The sequence below is a fragment of the Panthera tigris genome, chromosome A3 (genome assembly GCF_018350195.1).
Source record: "Panthera tigris isolate Pti1 chromosome A3, P.tigris_Pti1_mat1.1, whole genome shotgun sequence".
NCBI lineage: Eukaryota > Metazoa > Chordata > Mammalia > Carnivora > Felidae > Panthera > Panthera tigris.
In genome coordinates, this window is record NC_056662.1 from 24,866,473 (window position 1) to 24,884,018 (window position 17,546).

The 17,546-nt window shown below is 44.1% G+C and overlaps 1 protein-coding gene across 9 annotated transcripts in view; it reads right to left on the reverse strand.

Annotated features, from left to right (window-relative positions):
- RALY (RALY heterogeneous nuclear ribonucleoprotein) overlaps positions 1-17,546 on the reverse strand; it is an 84,971-nt gene that overhangs the window by 6,183 nt on the left and 61,242 nt on the right. For 7 of the 9 annotated variants that reach the window (XM_042980583.1, XM_042980584.1, XM_042980580.1 and 4 more), the window contains 3 exons: positions 1,793-2,057; positions 319-391; positions 78-125 (listed from right to left, as the gene is read on the reverse strand). In XM_042980583.1, coding sequence (XP_042836517.1) covers positions 78-125; positions 319-391; positions 1,793-2,048 — 377 coding nt within the window. In that variant the 5' untranslated portion in view covers positions 2,049-2,057. The remainder of the gene's footprint in view (positions 1-77; positions 126-318; positions 392-1,792; positions 2,058-17,546) is intronic. The other 2 variants (XM_042980586.1, XM_042980588.1) reach the window with 1 other exon arrangement.

A 17,546-nucleotide genomic window follows, 5' to 3' on the forward strand; every position in this document is an offset into this window, starting at 1 on the left:
GTGGGCTACACCAGTAATCTCTCAGGACCCTTCCAGCTTGGCTTTTTCATGCCTGGGCACGCCCCTTCCCTGCTCACCTGTCGTAGAAGTCGTCCCGGTAGTAATCATAGTCAAAGCTGTAGCCACTGGGGAAACAAAGGGGAGAGGGCCGGGGCTTAGGGACAGCCACTCAGCCCACTCTCCGCAGGCCCTCATCTCCAAACACCTCCCCAAATTCTAGGCTCGGCACACTGTCACCAACCAATGTTCACTCCCTCTGTGGAAAGAGGGACCAATCCCACCCGGATGGAAAGAGACAGAAGAGACAGAGCGCCCCACCTGTATATGGCGGATGCTGCTCTCTTTAGTCCCTTGGGTCTGTTGGGCTTGGGCTCTCCAGCCATGTTGATATCTGTGTGGAGAAAGGAGGCACAGTCAGATGCTGGCAGGGTACCAGGGAACCCAAACACTTACACCTTCCTGCACAGTAGCAGCAATTTCTATGTGTGAGGGACAATGGACTCTCCTAACTAATACAACCAACAGAGGTCTTCACACATTAGACTCCTACCCACACATCACAGAGATATGCCTATTTACAAATTCGTATACATTCAGATGCACGCACGCTCACACACATATCACTCACACACACATGCTGTGGACATCACACATATAAGCATTCTCAAGCACACTGATGTAAATAAGTACTTCAGATACATATCTTCACATACGTGTTCACATATCCAGGTAATCAAGTCACACACAAAAATAACATATAGACTCTCAAGTACACTGAGACTTGGCTCCGATGTCATATACATAACTGCCTATCTACAAATGAGCCACATTCAAGCAAATATCCTACCAAACATCTTTCTACCTAGAATGATGCTTAGCCTATGACAGGATCTCAATATCTGACAAATAAATATGCATATCTTCTTACACACACTTAGTATATTCTGACACATACACTTTACATATATATATTCTAAAGATGTGTTCACATATTCTCCACATGTTTAGTTACATCCACATATCACACGTTCAGGAATACATCTATCAATATCCCTTTTTGAACATACATATACACAGAAGTAGGTGCACTGTACACACTCCACAGTAGACTACCACATGGCCACATCATATATACATAGCACCAAGGCCAAAGGCACCTACTTCACCTTGTGCTCCTAGCCCCTCCTCCCGGCTCTCATAAAGAGTTCCAACCTGGGGACACCTGGGTGGCTCAGTCGGGTTAAGCATCTGACTCTTGATTTTGACTCAGGTCATGAGCTCATGGTTCGTGAGTTCAAGCCCCGTGTCGGACTCTGCACTGACAGCATGGAGCCTACTTGGGATTCTCTCTCTCCATCTCTCTCTACCCCTCTAGAGAGCTCACTTGCTCTCTCAAAATAAATAAATAAACTTAAAAAAAAAAAAAAAAAAGAGTTCTAACCTAAGACATCTGTAGCATAATGTTACAGGCTATGCTAGTCCACTCTGTTCCGTTTCCCTTAGGAATCTGCATTTTAACCAGAATCATAAAGCTTGTCATTAAGAGTCACTATGAAAGCAAAGACAAGACAGAACCATTTTTGAGAAGCTTCTAAAACTCAACTCTGCATATTTTATAAATACTTAATTTATAACTTAAATATAATTTACAACTATTTAGTTATAACATTTCAGATAGGGGTAGGGTAGCAAGTAGTAGAGTAAGGGAAAAAGAAAGGTCTAAGAGCTGGAAAGTGAAGGCCAGCACCTGCTCAGGAGAATACCAGGAGCAGGGCCAAAGAGAGACGCTTACCCAGGGTCTGCCCGGCCAGCACCCGCCCATTCTCTCCCAGCACAGCTGCCCGGGCATGACGCTCGTTGGCATACTGGACAAAGGCATAACCTTTGTGCACAGAACAGCCGGCTACACGGCCATACTTGGAGAAGATGGTCTCTACATCTGACTTCTTCACCACAGCTGTGTTGAGGTTTCCGATGAAGACTCGAGAATTGATAGACTTGGGGTCATTCTTGTTGGTTACATTGCTTGTCTGGATCTTCAAGGACATGGTGGCCACCTAAAGAGAGAGAGAGAGAGAGAGAGAGAGAGAGAGAGAGAGAGAGAGAGAGCGAGCGAGCCACTGTGAGACTGGGTCTCCCAGTTGGGCTCAAGGGCTACCCATGGCCCAAATCCTAGCTAAACTGGATTGCTCTGTGCCCTGCTACATACACACAACCATACAGCATTCAGCCTCCCCTTTAAACATCTCACTGGGATGCTGACCTCATGGCCAGGTGTTTTGTATATGTTCTCTCATTTGGTACTGACATGATATGCAGAACCAAGACATTTCACAAGGGAGAAAATGCACAGTCAGAGGTCACAATGCTAGTGAGCAGCAGGGCTGGGATTTGAACCCTGGTCTGCTGGACTCTAATTCTTTTAAACTCATTCTTTAATGCTTATCTCAAATGTTACACCATGCAGGATCTAAATTTGAAGACCTTCCATAGTTTTTCTTCTGTTCCTTCAATGTATAACCATGGTGAGGAAGTCATATGGTAACTGCGGATAATACCTGCTCTAGAACAACACCACATTATGAAAATTGCTGTTTGATGCAGACACTGACCTAGTTGTGGCTGTCTTTATTGGTACCAACCATTTTTAAAAAGGTGAGTGAAATAAGCCTCACTGAGCACTCATGGCAGGCTAAGGGTGGCAGGCAAGATTGAGTAATCACAAGACTCCATTAAATATTATTACTATTACTCATATTTTACCAGAAATAGACTCTAATAAGTTCTTTGACTTGTCAGAAACAGGCCAGTTGGTCCCCACAGCCCATTTTTTTCATCTCTATCACTCTCCTTCCCAGAGCTAAAGCCAATTTAAATATTATAGTTAAGTCAGCATATTATCTATTTTTATGCTAACTCATTCAAATTTTGTTGTTTGCTTAGAGATAATATTGTACCTACACTTCACTCTCTACACCCTGGCAATGTCTTTTACCCCAAGGGGCCATACAAATCTCTCCTATCCCCAACCCTGGACATGCTATAACAGAGCACAGGCTCCAGAGGAAAAGGAAAAGGAGGCTTGATGTCAGTAGGAAAAGTCTAACAGTAAGTACTGGCATTTCTACTTACTGGCCCAGACTTCCCTGCTCACTGGCATGGGTTTGTACAAATCCCTTTGGAACCTTCCTATCTCAATACCTCATTGTAGAGCTATCACAGAAGGTGCTGAAGACCCTAAGCAGTATGTAAAAAAACAAAAACAAAAAACCTCTCATCAACCTAGGCTAACTGTAAACACCTGCTTACAAACCTAATATTTTGGGGGCAGAGGGAGCTTCTTTTCAGGGAATTAGAGCAGAGCTAAGTATAGGCAGAGAAAGCGGTATCTTTTGTTCCACTATGGTAAGAGACCCTTTTCTCTTCAATCCTCCCAGTCTGGAAGCTGGCATGTTCTGACCAGCAGATGGCACTCACTGCAAGGAAACCATAGGCTGGACCTGAGAATAAGTAATTCTGAGGAAATTCTAGGGCAGGCTTGCAGTAGCTTGATGGATATACTGAAGTCAAGTGTGTACCATCCTAGGTAAAGGACAGGGGCTGAGAGGGCACTGCTACTGATGAAGGAGGTGGTGCCAGCTTTGGAAAGGGCCTGGAAAGGATTCTTTGGTGCTCAGTTTACTTTTACGTCCAGTCATCATTTATTAAGCAGTGAGGAACATAAGATATTATCCATGAAAACACTTAACATAACGTCCATGTGCAGCAGAAAATGCTCCATGTATGTGGGTTCCCTTGCCCACCCCACCCCCCCCCAGTCCTCTGTGATAATCCCTCGCCTAGCTGGATGACAAGCCATTCAAAAGTTAATTCTTCATCCATCCGTGGATATATATAAGAAGTTTGTGGGGCTCTTCCACAGGCATCAGATAACTCTCCTGGTTGGTTCAGCTCAGAGAAATGAAGTTTGGGCTCAGGGAGAAGCCACCTGCTGTGGCTGAAGGGAACCAACCACTGACGTGGGTTGTAGACCAAGATGGAAAGAGAAGGGGGGCGATGGTTCAGACCTGTTGATGTCTACTACCTCTGCCACTGACCTGGCAGGGGCATGACAGGTGCTGGGCTCCCTCCTACCTCTGGCAGGAGCCTCTAATACCAACCACTGACCAGGAAGCATTTGCTGAGCTACTATGTGTAGTTCTACAGCAGGATCAGCATTCACTCCTTGGCTGGTGAGAAGTTCTTCAGGTTTGGCAGTACTCAATCTTTTCTCTCATCACTTGGGGTTTGGGACAATGTACATAAAAGGACTTTACAAACAGTGAAACTCTTTATAGGATCTATTAATTACACTCTGACTAGTTGAACTCCTCTGTTCTGACAACACTGCCCAACACTGGTAAGGCCCATTCTAGATGAAGATGAAGGTCAGACTGGAGCACATTCTGAATAATGCCAAGAAAAGGCTGACAAAAGCCATGTCACACAAAAGTTAGTATAAAAGGGGGACATGTATGCATGTATAAAAGCATAAAATCCATGTCACACAAAGGGGGACACGTATGCGTGTGGCCAAGCTGGGTGAGGAATCTTCAGGGCCATGAAGAAATGTCCATCTGAAGCATGCTCCAGGCACCAACCCCTATACTCCACCCACTCCCCCACCCCATCTAATCAGCCCTCAATCTGCTTTCAAGGCCTGTACACTCTTCCAAGGGAAGGCTGTGCTGCTACTGTGCATACTCTCTAAGCCCAAAGGAATAGCTATCTACAGGAATATGGAAAAGCTTCAGTGTCTAAACACGTTTATGAGGCTCCTCAAAGTGAGGGATCAAGTTGCGCTTAGGAAATGAAAAGGTGCCCAGACTAGTTCTTCCAGAACTGCTAGGTTCAGGTACAGAATCCCAAAGAGTCAAGAATTCTAAATTCAGACATAGTCTTCCAGGTTGTTACGAACCTCACAATTTGTTAGCTTCACTTATAACCTCCAAACAAATATTTAGAATATGGCATGTAAGTCTCCACCTGTACTCTTGTCCTGTCCTGCAAATGGTAGAGGCAGGCCTGACGAAGGCTTGGGCACAGTAAGTGCCCAATAAGAATTACGGAGGAAGCAATAAGAATAATGTCCCAGGAGGTGCTGAGAAGGGCTAGCTGTAGCCCTAAGTATGTATGGCCAGGGCTGGCAGGGGGGAGGAGGGTCCCCCAGATATCTCATTAAAACACTAGAGTCTCTGACCCAAACACTCTCCTACCCCCTGCAGAACAACCATCCCCAATTTAATACTCCCCCCACAATTCTTTCTTGGTTCTTCCAGGCTTCCCCCTAGCTTAGAGTATGAGCCTTAGTAAATATTGACATCTTATTCAGCAGAAGCTGCTTGGTTTGATAAGCTATTTCCCCAAGCCAAGCTCTGCCTCACAGATTAGCTGTGTAATTGAGAGCAAGGTGTCTGCAGCCCCCCCCCAGAGGCCCCATGTTTAGCAATGAGCCAAGGAAAGTTGGGTAGAAGGACGAGCCAAGGAGAGTTGGGTAGAAAGATGATTCTTGGTGGTGGTGGGAAGAGGAAGTAGGGACCAGACTTCTTCACAGAAACTTCTGCAATGTCAGATTAGCAGGGGCTTCAGTGAACATGGGGTTTATATACTCTCACCCTGAGGAACAGAGGGGAATGGACTTGGCCACAATGCCCCAGCCCATGAGTGGCAGGGCTGAGAACCCCATTAGTCCTCCAAGTTCTTAAATTCCATCTTTCCTTTGGGCTGGCGAAAGACTGCCCCTCAGGACAGTGAGGGGCTGGGAGGGGGCAGATATGCTATTAGAGGAAAACTGGTGACTGGCTCCCAAGTGTCTTGACCTTTACCTGCTGGTGAAACAACTGCTGCATAAAAGCCAGGCCCTTAAGCTAATTAAAACCCACCAGAGACACAGGCTTTGAAATGCAATTTACAGCTCAAAGGGATGGGCTCACTTCTCCAAGCTAGTAAGAACAGAGGAAATTTAGCAAAAACAAATTGTTTTTCCCAGTTGAAACATTTCAGATGGAAGCTATGTTTTAGAAGCCAAGAGCCCAAGCTTGAACATGTGGTCAAGGTGACAGGGCTTTGTAAAGGTAGAAATACCCTAAAACGTATGACGACCCCTGAACTCTGGGTAAATGAGACCCCCAGAGAACCATCAAGGTAAAAAGAGCTTCTGACTCTATATGTGCCACTTTATTTAATCCTCACAACAGCTCTGTGAGGTGTTTTAAATAGGGGAATGAAGACTCAGGCCAGGTTATTGGTTAATAGAGCAAAGTTGGAACTGGAACCCAGGTCTGTTTGACTCCAAAAGCCTATTCAAAGAGAGGTCTTGGATACTGATTGCCAAGGTAAGGACTTTAAAGGACTTTAATGAACAAAACCAGTTTATGTCCTTGATCCTGATGTTGTTAGTTCCATTTTACAAATGAAAAGCTGAGGCTCAGCAAAAGTGACTTACTTAAGGTCATCCAGCTAGTAAAGGGAACAGCTAGGGGACTGGAATCCAGGCTGCTACACACCACTGTTTCAGCAACTGTCCCAAGGCTCTGACTCTGCCATGTCAGCCCTCATAATCCTGGCTATCAGGATCAAATTTAGTCTTCAGCCTAACCTCTGAGGCACTTAGCCATCAGAATGCCCACTGCCTCAATTCTGTAAATCCTACCTGGCACTGGATCTCTTCTTCAAGCACTAATTTCAAAAGAGGAGCTGCTGGTCTTGGTCCTGATGCCTCCCAGTGCCATTTACAGCCTCTGTCTAGGCCAGCCCTGCTTGACACTTCTGGTCTCATTCTCCAAAGTGCAGATGAGGGTCACGCCAGCCTGTGGCCAGACCTCTGCCCTTAGATAACATTAGGGATATGAGAATGATTTTGAAGGAAAATAGCTATCAGTGATGGTGAGGTTATTTCTGGAGAAAGCCAAGCAATTAGACTGATCAGTGCCCAGGGCCTCCTTGGTCCAGAGGCTCCTGGTTAACAGGCGGCCAAGGATGACAGAACATCTATTAATCTCATTCAACTCACTAGGCCCCAGCTCATTAGCATTGCCCAAAATGGTAATTACTGGTCAGAGAGGACTAACTTCCCAAGGAATGCTCTTTAGTTCCTGACGATTCCCACTCCCATGAGAAACTCCAGCTCCCAGGATGTGAATACTGAGGGCCCCTAGAATGGGTGAGAGTATAAGGAGTACTCTCCTTGTTCAGGAGGCCTGGCCCTGGGCTTTGTTGTTCTTAGTCATATGACCTGCAACAAGTCATATAATTTCTTTGAGCCTTATCATCCTTATTCCGAAAACAAATAATCTTTGTCCTGATTACCTTTAAAATCTGATATAAAATCAAATAGGCTAATCAGTATGAAAGTGCTCTGTTGCATCTGTACCATACTATATAAAAGGATAGAGGATTACAGCTATTATTACCCAACTCCTATCCCCTTCACCCATTCAACAAACATTTCTTAAGCATTCCCCTCTGTGCAGGCACTATGGAGATGCTGGGGAAGAATGCTCAAGGGCACTATCTTCTACTAGCTTTTCAACAAAGCCCTCTCTCCAGGAACCTGTTTCTTAACTGTTTCCTAATAACAAAGGAAAGAATGCACCTGAAAGAGCAGAAATGGCACAGGCCCTGGAGTCAGACAGGAATGAGTTCCAATTCCAGCCCTACAATTTATGAGATGTAAACTTGGACATGTCCCTTAAACTCGATAAACCTCAGATTCCTCAAATGCAAAATGGGAATTATACCAACCTCCAGGATTGTTAGGATCAGAGATAACATGTACAAAGTGCCTGATATAATGGTTAAGACCAGTAGGTATTTACATAAGAAACTCAAATGCTCTAGGCCCCATGAAAACAGATGAATCTAGCCCAGCAGTCTAGATCATCCACATTCCAGCCCTATGTTCTTTCCATCTGTCATCTCCCAGTGCTCCATACTCTGCCTGAGTGAGTGAGTCAGGGGTAGAGGGCCTACGCATACTCTCTCCCTTGTCCCAGTGTCTGGAACCAAACCTAGAAATTTCATAAAGCTGCTTCCACCCATGCCTATCAAATCACTACTATAAGGGGCTGGGAGAGGAAAGAACGCTAGCTGGGAGGGGTTTGGGGTTTAGGCCTTGCTGAGCCAGTGACTCACTCCTCAGCTATACCATTATACAATAGAGACTAATGTAGTCTCTATTCCTAGACTACAACATTGGTAACAGCATCAAACAGGCCCTGAGGGGAGACCCCAAAGCAGACAGAAGCAGGGCTGGGGCCTCAGTCACCTTTCCCCACAGTGTTGTCTGGGTATCTTGTACCCTAACTCTACCCATGATTGTGGCCTTAGGCTGAGGCTTAGCATCTGTGACAAGCAGTCCTTATAGCTATAGGGAAGAAAGGCAGCAAGGAGTGGGTAGGTAGGACCCTGGCCCTATAATCCCCAATACTAAGTTACAGTTAGGAATCTAAAAATAATTGTCAACCTCTTCATTTTTGCCAAAGAAGTCCTCCAAACACTTACCTATGCATTCAGTCATAATTATAGCTATCCAAATAGTCACGACTCATTCATTAAGTGAATAAGGCCAACTCATTCATCCAGGAATTGGTCTGGTACCTGATCTCAAGAACTCCCAGTCCATCAGGGTACATGCACCATGACCATCAAGCACATGTGCCCTGGGCTGGAGTTCACTGCCCCAGAAGCTGCCCAAACAAAGCAGTCTGGGAATCAGAGAATGGGAAGGAGCATCATAGAAGTCTCCACGACAAGAGAGTATGTTTAAGGCTAATTTCAACTGGGTGGTGACATGGGGAGAGGCTCTGCTTGGCAGGAAAAACTGCAATAACAATGTACAAAACATGCCGCTTTTTCCTCTTTGCTCCCCCTTCAAGTATATGCAAGGCAGGGCTGGAAATAAATGTTTGAAATAGAATTTCCTCAGTGCTGCCTCTTCCTCCCTTGATAGCTGCATACAAATTCTTGTCTTGGGGAAGAACAAAAAGGAAACACACAATTTAATATGCAGCAGCTTTATACCAGGCATTGTGCTGAAAATTTTACAGGCATAATCTCTCATAATCCTGACCACAACCCAGTGAGATTAAGTATCATCTCCACTCTTCAGATGAAGAAACTAAGGTTCAGAGAACTTAAATAATTTGTCCACAGTCACACTTAAGTGGCATGATTAGGATAAAAAGACCCTAATCTTAATCTGGTTCTGAAGTCTGTGCTCTTCCTAATCCACTAGACTGCTCCCACTGACTTCCCCTGTTCCCATAGAAGACTGATTCTGGCTTTGCTGCTGATGTGCCACATGATGTTGGGTTTTGGAGCATGTGACCATAAAGGGCCCCTTTAGGTTATAACCATGATAATCATTACCAACACTTCCTGAGCACTTACTACTGCACTCAGTCTTCTGCTTCAGGGTAGGTGATGGTATACACATTGTACTCATTTCACAGATAAGGAGACTAAGGGTTGGAACTTAGTCTTACACTAGCCAGGAAATGGCAGAGCTGCAATCCATCAGTCTGAGACTAGAGCTGTGGTGCTCTTAACCTTGGCCCAAAATGGCTTCATGCTAGGTGTGCCCTGTACCAGCCAGGAGGTCAGCTTCTAACACTCTCTGGCCCTCTGGGCATAAATGCATGGGGTCTTGCTGAGGGCATACTCTCAAGTCCAAGAACCAATAAGCACCTGCTGTAAGCTGGGGCATGTTCCCCCTCCCCTTTCTACACCTTAAGGGGCTGGCTCCTCACAGTGATAATGTGGCAAGATTAGTCACTGCTTGCTGTTGGTTGATTAGAGCTATTCTTTTCTGTAAATGAAGTTTAAAAGTCATCAAAGGGTCTGTCAGCTGTGACTTATGAGCCTCTTTCCCGCAGGGAAGTCAGGCAGTGACAAATGCTCCTCTCGTCTGCCATCCATTAAAAGTCGGAAGGTGCCATGTTCCAATTACTGGAGACCCCGATGGAGCTCATGGAAAACCCTGTTCCAGGCTGTGGCCATTATTCAGGTCTGGCAGGGCTGCCAGCAGGGTTACCCTAGGCCCAGGCCCCACTGGGTAAGAATGGAGTAAGAGCATGTTTCTGACTTTGTGAGCCAGCTCTTACTATCCTTTGTGTTATCCCTGGTGGGTTTATCCTAGACACACTTCACAAATGAGTCAAAACATGGACACCACGTGGGCTGTCTCAAAGTACTAGGATCAAGACTGCCTAGACAAACAGACATGAAGAAATAGAGGTATGCTACCAGGTGGAGAAGGTAGGGAATAGGATGCTCAGAAAGGAGAGACGATAAGGTACCTAAGATGTTCAGACTGAGAGGATCCTTACAGATCATCTAGTGTCATCACTGCCTCAGTACTCAATACTCATTACATGCCAAGTCCTGTCCAGCTAAATGCTGAGGAACCAGATGAATAAAACATAGTCCCTGCTACTGAAAGTAGATGAGATACTTAAGGTCTAAAGAAGTGACTTGCCCAAGGTCACAAAAATAAGTTAGGGTCAGTGGTGGAATGAGGAAGCACGTCTCCAAACCTCCTGTGAGGTAGAAAAAGTAGAGTGACAGGGAGCCCTCTCCTCTATGTCAGGCTCCTCATCCAGAACATGCCATAATGGTTACAGTGCCAGCTTTTGGGGCTCCTGGCTGTCTCAGTCTCAGGAGCATGCAACAGGTAAGTATTATCAATCTCATTTTACAGACAAAACGGTACTTCTCAAAACTGTGATGAAGAACTACTTTTTTTCTTTTTCTTTTTAAACTTCCAATCCATTGCAGACAAATACATTTGTCAAATGCAATAAAAAAGTCAAATTACTAGTTTCTGGGCACTTACTCTTCATTTCTAGACTTTTCACAACCCCGCAAGAGTTGTGGACCGGCATCCACTCAGCACGCTACCCTGGAAGCAACTCTCACCCGTCTTTGTCAACCTCCATGGAAACCAAAGCAAAGAAAGAAGAGTTTATTTTATTTCTTTCAAGTCCTTTAGCCCAATTCTTTTAGACTTCACTATTAGACCAATTTACAAAAACTATCCTAACCTTTTTGCTTCCATCAAGAAAGAGAACAGGGTAAGCAGGCCAAGGGTAAGTTTAAGAACTTGCTACCAAATACTTCAGGTAATTTATCTTGGTCATCTACTCTAGCTCATATTATATCCTTCAAGGGAAGATGATCTAGGCTGTCTGGGACTTAAACAGCCTTCCTGAGGCCTGGGGATGTGAGAGGATGGTATATTCCTGAAGAGGCTGGTACTTCTGGACCTTCTCTCCCTCGACACTAGACTACATTAAGAAACTAGGCAGGAAAAGGGGGCATGTGTAACTTCCATAGTCTTGTATCATGGCTGCTTACACAGTAGTCTTCCCTCTCCTAGGAGTTTCTTAAAAGTAAGATTGACAGATTCATTCCCGAATGCCACAATATACCGAAGAGTATGACTGGCTAAAGCAGATGAGCAACCAAGACACAATAGTGTACCGTGAATCTTCCAGGTGCATGGCCAATTTATCATCACTGTACAAAAGTTTGTTCTAACTGAGCATATGTGGTTAGCCTATCTTTCAGCACAACCAAAAATAGAGTGGGTCATATGAGGTGGTGTAGAAATGAGTATAACCTGCTGCTGTGAGGAGGAGCCTGTCCTCAAGCAGGAGCCAAAGCCTGCATGTTTATTCCCACATTAAGAGGCCATGTAATCCGGTCAAGAGAGCAACTTCTCGGGGCGCCTGGGTGGCTCAGTCGATTGAGCATCCAACTTTGGCTCAGGTCATGATCTCAGTTTGTGAGTTCGAGCCCCACACTGGGCTCTGTGCTGACAGCTCAGAACCTGGAGCCTGCTTCAGATTCTGTCTCCGTCTCTCTTTCTCTGCCCCTCCCCTGCTCTCTCTCTCTCTCAAATATAAATAAACATTTAAAAGAAAAAATTAGGGGGGCGCCTGGGTGGCTCGGTCGGTTAAGCGTCCGACTTCGGCTCAGGTCATGATCTCACGGTCCGTGAGTTCGAGTCCTGCGTCGGGCTCTGTGTTGACAGCTCAGAGCCTGGAGCCTGTTTCAGATTCTGTGTCTCCCTCTCTTTCTGCCCCTCCCCTGTTCATGCTCTGTCTCTCTCTGTCTCAAAAATAAATAAACGTTAAAAAAAAAAAAATTTAAAAGAAAAAATTAGGGGCGCCTGGGTGGCTCAGTTGGTTGAGCATCTGACTTCAGCTCAGATCATGATCTCATGGTTCACGAGTTTGAGGTCCACGTCAGGCTCTGTGCTGACAGCTCAGAGCCTGGAGCCTGCTTTGGATTCTGTGTCTCCCTCTCTCTGCCCCTCCCCGATTCATGCTCGCTCGCTCTCTCTCAAAAATAAACATTAAAAAAATAAATTAAAATTTAAAAATAAAAAAAAAAAGAGCAATTTCTGAAGCCAAAATGCCTTCACTCAGCCACTGCACTAGCTGTGTGACACGACCTTTGGGTAGTGTCTTAGGTTCTTTATGCTTCAGTTGGCTCACCTGTAAAATGGGGACAGCAGTATCTGTGGGGCTGCTGGAGGATAAAATTTATGTGTTTACAACAGTATCTGGTACATTACAAAGTATGCAAATATTAGCTACTGCTGCCACTATTGTTACTATGGAACCTGTAAGAACTTTTCCTTGTAAGTATCAAAGGGAAGGTGGTGAATTCTGCTGTGATAATGTCACCCAGAATTGAACTGTGATGAAAGAAGGAATACTCCCAGAATTAAACTGCGATAAAGGAAGGAATACCATCACTGTGGATGCAACAGTCTCTTCAAGCATGTCACAAAATTCTAGTATTTGGAAATGTGTCTTGAACATACAAGGAATCAAGGAGTAGGCACTTAAGTGTTGAATGAATAAATGAGTACCTAGAGTAAAGCAGCTCCCCCCTTCCAAGAAAACACAACTGGAGAAGGGGGTCAGGAAGAGGTCCTTCCCTAAGTAAAAGTTACAAAAAGCCTCTTTGTACCTCAAAGACCCAGAAGGCAGGTCGGGCTCCTCTTCTGGGCAATAGGGCCCCAGGGGCCGATACCGCAAGAAACCTCTACTTGCTCACTGTTCTGTATCTCCAATATAACCTCCACATTCTATGGCTATTCTATACTGAATAAGGCTGCAGAAGGCTGTGCAATGTTAGTGCATGAGTCCCCATTTTCCAGACTATCTTAGAAGTAAGGGAGGGGCACCTGGGTGGCTCAGCTGGTTAAGCATCTGTCTTCAACTCAGGTCATGATCTCTCAGTTCAGGAGTTTGAGCCCCGCATGGGGCTCTCAGCTGTCAGCATGGAGCCTGCTTCAGATCCTCTGTCTCCCTCTCTCTCTCCCTTTCCCCCATTCACATGCACTCTCTTTCTCCCTCTCAAAAATAAGCAAACATTTTTTTAAAAATATAAAAAAAGTAGAAGTAGGTGATTCTGAGGAAAACAGAAAGAGAGGCCTAACCCCTTCCAAGCAGGCCTTGCCCTCAAATAGCAATAGGGGATTGCTAACTTTGGATTTCTGTTTGTCTGTGGAGTCCTGGTCCTGAATCTCACCTCTACTAGCTGTGTGAACTTGGGAAGGCATTTCACTTCAGAGGTTCAAGGTTTCTCATCTGTAAAATGGGATAAAAATCCCTGTTCTGCCCACTGGCAATGCAAGCTGCTATGAAGGTCAAAGGAGATAACATATGGGAGTGTACTCTTTTACAGGAGATGTGCTTCATAAATATGGACAGGAATATTGCCTGGATGGACTTCTGTTGCAGATCTTCCTAGACAGAGATATCTGGGCAGGAAGCCAGTCAGCTGGAAGCAGGAGGTGGATGGTGCACAACTTGGCACTGCAGCCACGCACTGTGCCCCCTTCAGGTGTAAGGGCAGCTGATTAAAATCCTTTCATGTGCAATCAATATTTTGCTCATTACAACAATCCTTCTCCTTAAAAATACTGAATGCCACCCTCACAGTCCCTCAAAAGCTTGATCCTACAGACAGCATATGCATTGGCATATATATATTTTTCTAATTTCCCACATTCAGAAAAGGGAAGAAAGCTGACCTCTCTCCAAGGTGCTGATCTAAATGTATCTGAGGGCTTACTCTAAGCATGATCTCACAGTGCCATGTTTGCCCCAAAAGGGACCACTAAGAAGGATGTCAGTCAAAGTCACTCTGCTTTTGTCCCTCTGATAACAAATCAACTCCACAAACATTACTAAGCATCTACCTTGATTGAGAGAAAGCAACTGGGTCCCTGCCACCTCCTGTTTAAAAACCTTCCAGCGGCTTCCTACCACCAAGAATACAGTCCAACACCTTTAATGTGGCTTAGAAGCCGCTTCATGAGTTAAGGCTATCAAATCCACACACAAAGATACTCTAAGGGGTTATTAAGTCATACTCACTTTACAGGTGAATAAACTCCAGTTCAGACAGGCAAAGTCAGTTGCCCACGGTCACACAGTAAGCAACATGAACTGGGTTCTTCTAAAGGGCTGGGTATCAGACTCCAAAGTATAGACTGAAGTTTGAAACCAACTTTTATTGGACAAAGCTATATGAGACAGGTGTGGGGATAAGGCATCAAATGGCTCAGGCAAACCCTTCCTTTCAGGGAGCTGCTTAGACATTTGTCCCTTGTTGGAGGCTGCCAATCTGACCTCTTCCACCCTCCAGCTACAGCATCATTAATAAACTTGGCATAACGACCAAAATATTCATCTGCATGTAATATGGTACACATGTGCATACCAAAGCTCAAGAGGCACTGATGCCACAAGCATCAAATAAAAGCCAACTAATGAACCACAACAAGTTGGTGGAGGGGGGGAAGCCCCCAAGAAAACAAGCGTAACATACCCAATACCTAATGAACCTCCAGTCAATTCAACTGATCATGACAGAATCAACGTTATGGTCTTTTCCCCCCAGTCATCATCTTAGAAATAATTAACTAACCCTTTCTGGTCCCCTTTCCCATCAAAAACAAAACACTACACTAAACAAGTTTCTACAGTCCAATAATAGCTGGTATTTCCCCCAAAACTGTAACAGAGGTCTCAGCTGTGGGAGCAGGAGCATGTGCTGTGGAACAGACAGACCAGGATTTAAATCCAGGTTACTAGCCACATAACCTTGGACAAATCATCAACTCCCTGAACCAGTGTTCTCTACTGGCATATATACTCCCTCCACACTGAATCATCCATCCCCTCATTGACACAGTGAACCAAGGCCTGATTTGGCCTCCTAAAACTTTTAGAATGTAACCCTGTCTCTCTATTCTTACTATCACTTTTCAAATTCATCCTCCACACAGTTACTGGAATAATAACACCATATCACTCCTTTGCTTAAAACTGAAATTAAAGTTTTGCTTTACTATTTCAAAATTCTTAGCCAATATTTTGGGTATTTGTACTACTTAGTGTGTTTACTTTTTGAAATTACCATAAGAAATCACCTAAACTCCTACTCCTCTCTAGAATGGAACTACTGTCACCATTTTGGTATAGTTCCTTCCATTTTTTCCCTTTGCATTATATTTGGGTTACATAGTTAAATCATTCATCCAATTCTGTAACCTGATTTTTTCAATTAACATTGTAACATATATAATATATTTGTCCTTATTGTTGCATAATTTTCAATAAGCCCCATTTTTTGTGATTGTTTTAAATAACTCATAGTTTATTAACTCATAGTTTATTAACTATGAGTTTATTAACTCATAGTCACTCCCCTGAGTGACTTTATCATAGTTTATAATGGTTGTAGTCAAGTGATCATTTATGCTTTTCCCAATTTCTCATGACTATAAATAACATCTAAGGTAAAGTTTATTCTATATATTTGATTATTTCCTTAGGACAGATCCCAGAAGTGAAATTACTATGTCAAAATGTATGATTTTTTAATGTCTCTTAAGATACACTAATTGCTTTCTAAAAATGTTGTACCTACCAATTTACTCTCCTATCACCAATGAATGTCACTTTCATGGCAATCTCACAAGTATCATGTATTGTGATGGGGCGGGAGAATTAATTAGGAGAAAAAAGGCAAATCTTTTTTTTCATGTATACGTGAGATAATAGTGTCCTGTGTTTATTTGTTTTTCGGTCTACAGAGTTTTGAATGCCACAAAGAAGTTTTATAGGCTCCTAGGCAGAGGAATAATATGCTGAACATTTTATTTATCTACTCATTTAAAAATCATTTATTGGGGCACCTGGGTGGCTCAGTCGGTTAAGCATCCAACTTCAGCTCAGGTCACGATCTCACGGTCCGTGAGTTCGAGCCCCGCGTTGGGCTCTGGGCTGATGGCTCAGAGCCTGGAGCCTGCTTCCGATTCTGTGTCTCCCTCTCTCTCTGCCCCTCCCCCATTCATGCTCTGTCTCTCTCTGTCTCAAAAATAAATAAACATTAAAAAAAAAAAAAGAAAAACAAGAACTTATATTTCATCTTGATAAAGGCTATGACATGAAGAACTCAAAAGCATGTCACTTACCAAAAGGACAGGAAAGAAGAGAAAGGAGGAAGTCAGAAAGTAGTCATCAAGAAGTCCTGATCTTGTCCAGAGGGATGAAAGGAAGTTAGCCCAAACACAAACAAGAGAGGGAGAACATTTCGGAAAGAGCATAAGCAAGGCTGTGGAAGCTAATTAGTAAGTGAGTGAGTGAGCGAGTGAGTAAATAAATAAATAAATAAATAAATAATAAATAAAGCTTCTATATTTAGGGAACAATAATATGTATTGTGATTTGTCTGGAGTACAAGGAAAGCAGGGGACCTGGCAGAGGCCAGATCAGAAACGGCCATGTGGGCAGCTGAAGAGCCTGACTTCATGGAAGCCATCACCCACTCCTAAGTCACAGGCAGGACAGTGCTCTGTAAGGAGGCAGTCTTAAGTCTCTATAGCTCTTGAGAGTCTGAACCCCACAAGTCAACCCCTGATCATCCCATCTGCGTGGACTCCTTTTTGTCTTATGTGTTAGTCTTTTCTCACCAAGCACCATAAAACTTTGGGGTATTTTTCACATCACCTAGCATATTATTAGGTACATGGCATGAATTCCAAAAGTGCTCGTGGAACCAATTAATTAGAGGTACCTCATGCAATAATACACACAACTCACAATGCCCTTGCTGCCCTGGCACAGCCCCTGCCAATCCCAGCAGATGCTCAGTCATTGCCTCTCTTGGCAGATGTCCTGCCTCAGAAAGCTACCTCCCCCTTCTTGCTCATTCTGACAAATAAAAAAAAATATGCTTGGGTACAAGAAGCTATAAAGTAAGTGATAACTAAGGAGCACATTGGGTGACCGGGGGCAAATCTGAGGGACATAAATCCTTCCCCATAGTACACTCCTCAAGCCAAGGACTCCCTCAGCTCTACTGGCAGTTTTGGAACACCACCACCACCCCCCTCATAAAAATAAAATGGGTTTTTCCAATTGAGCATGTTAAAAGTCTCCTTTAAGTAGCTGCTGACTTTCTTTATGGTATCACCTACT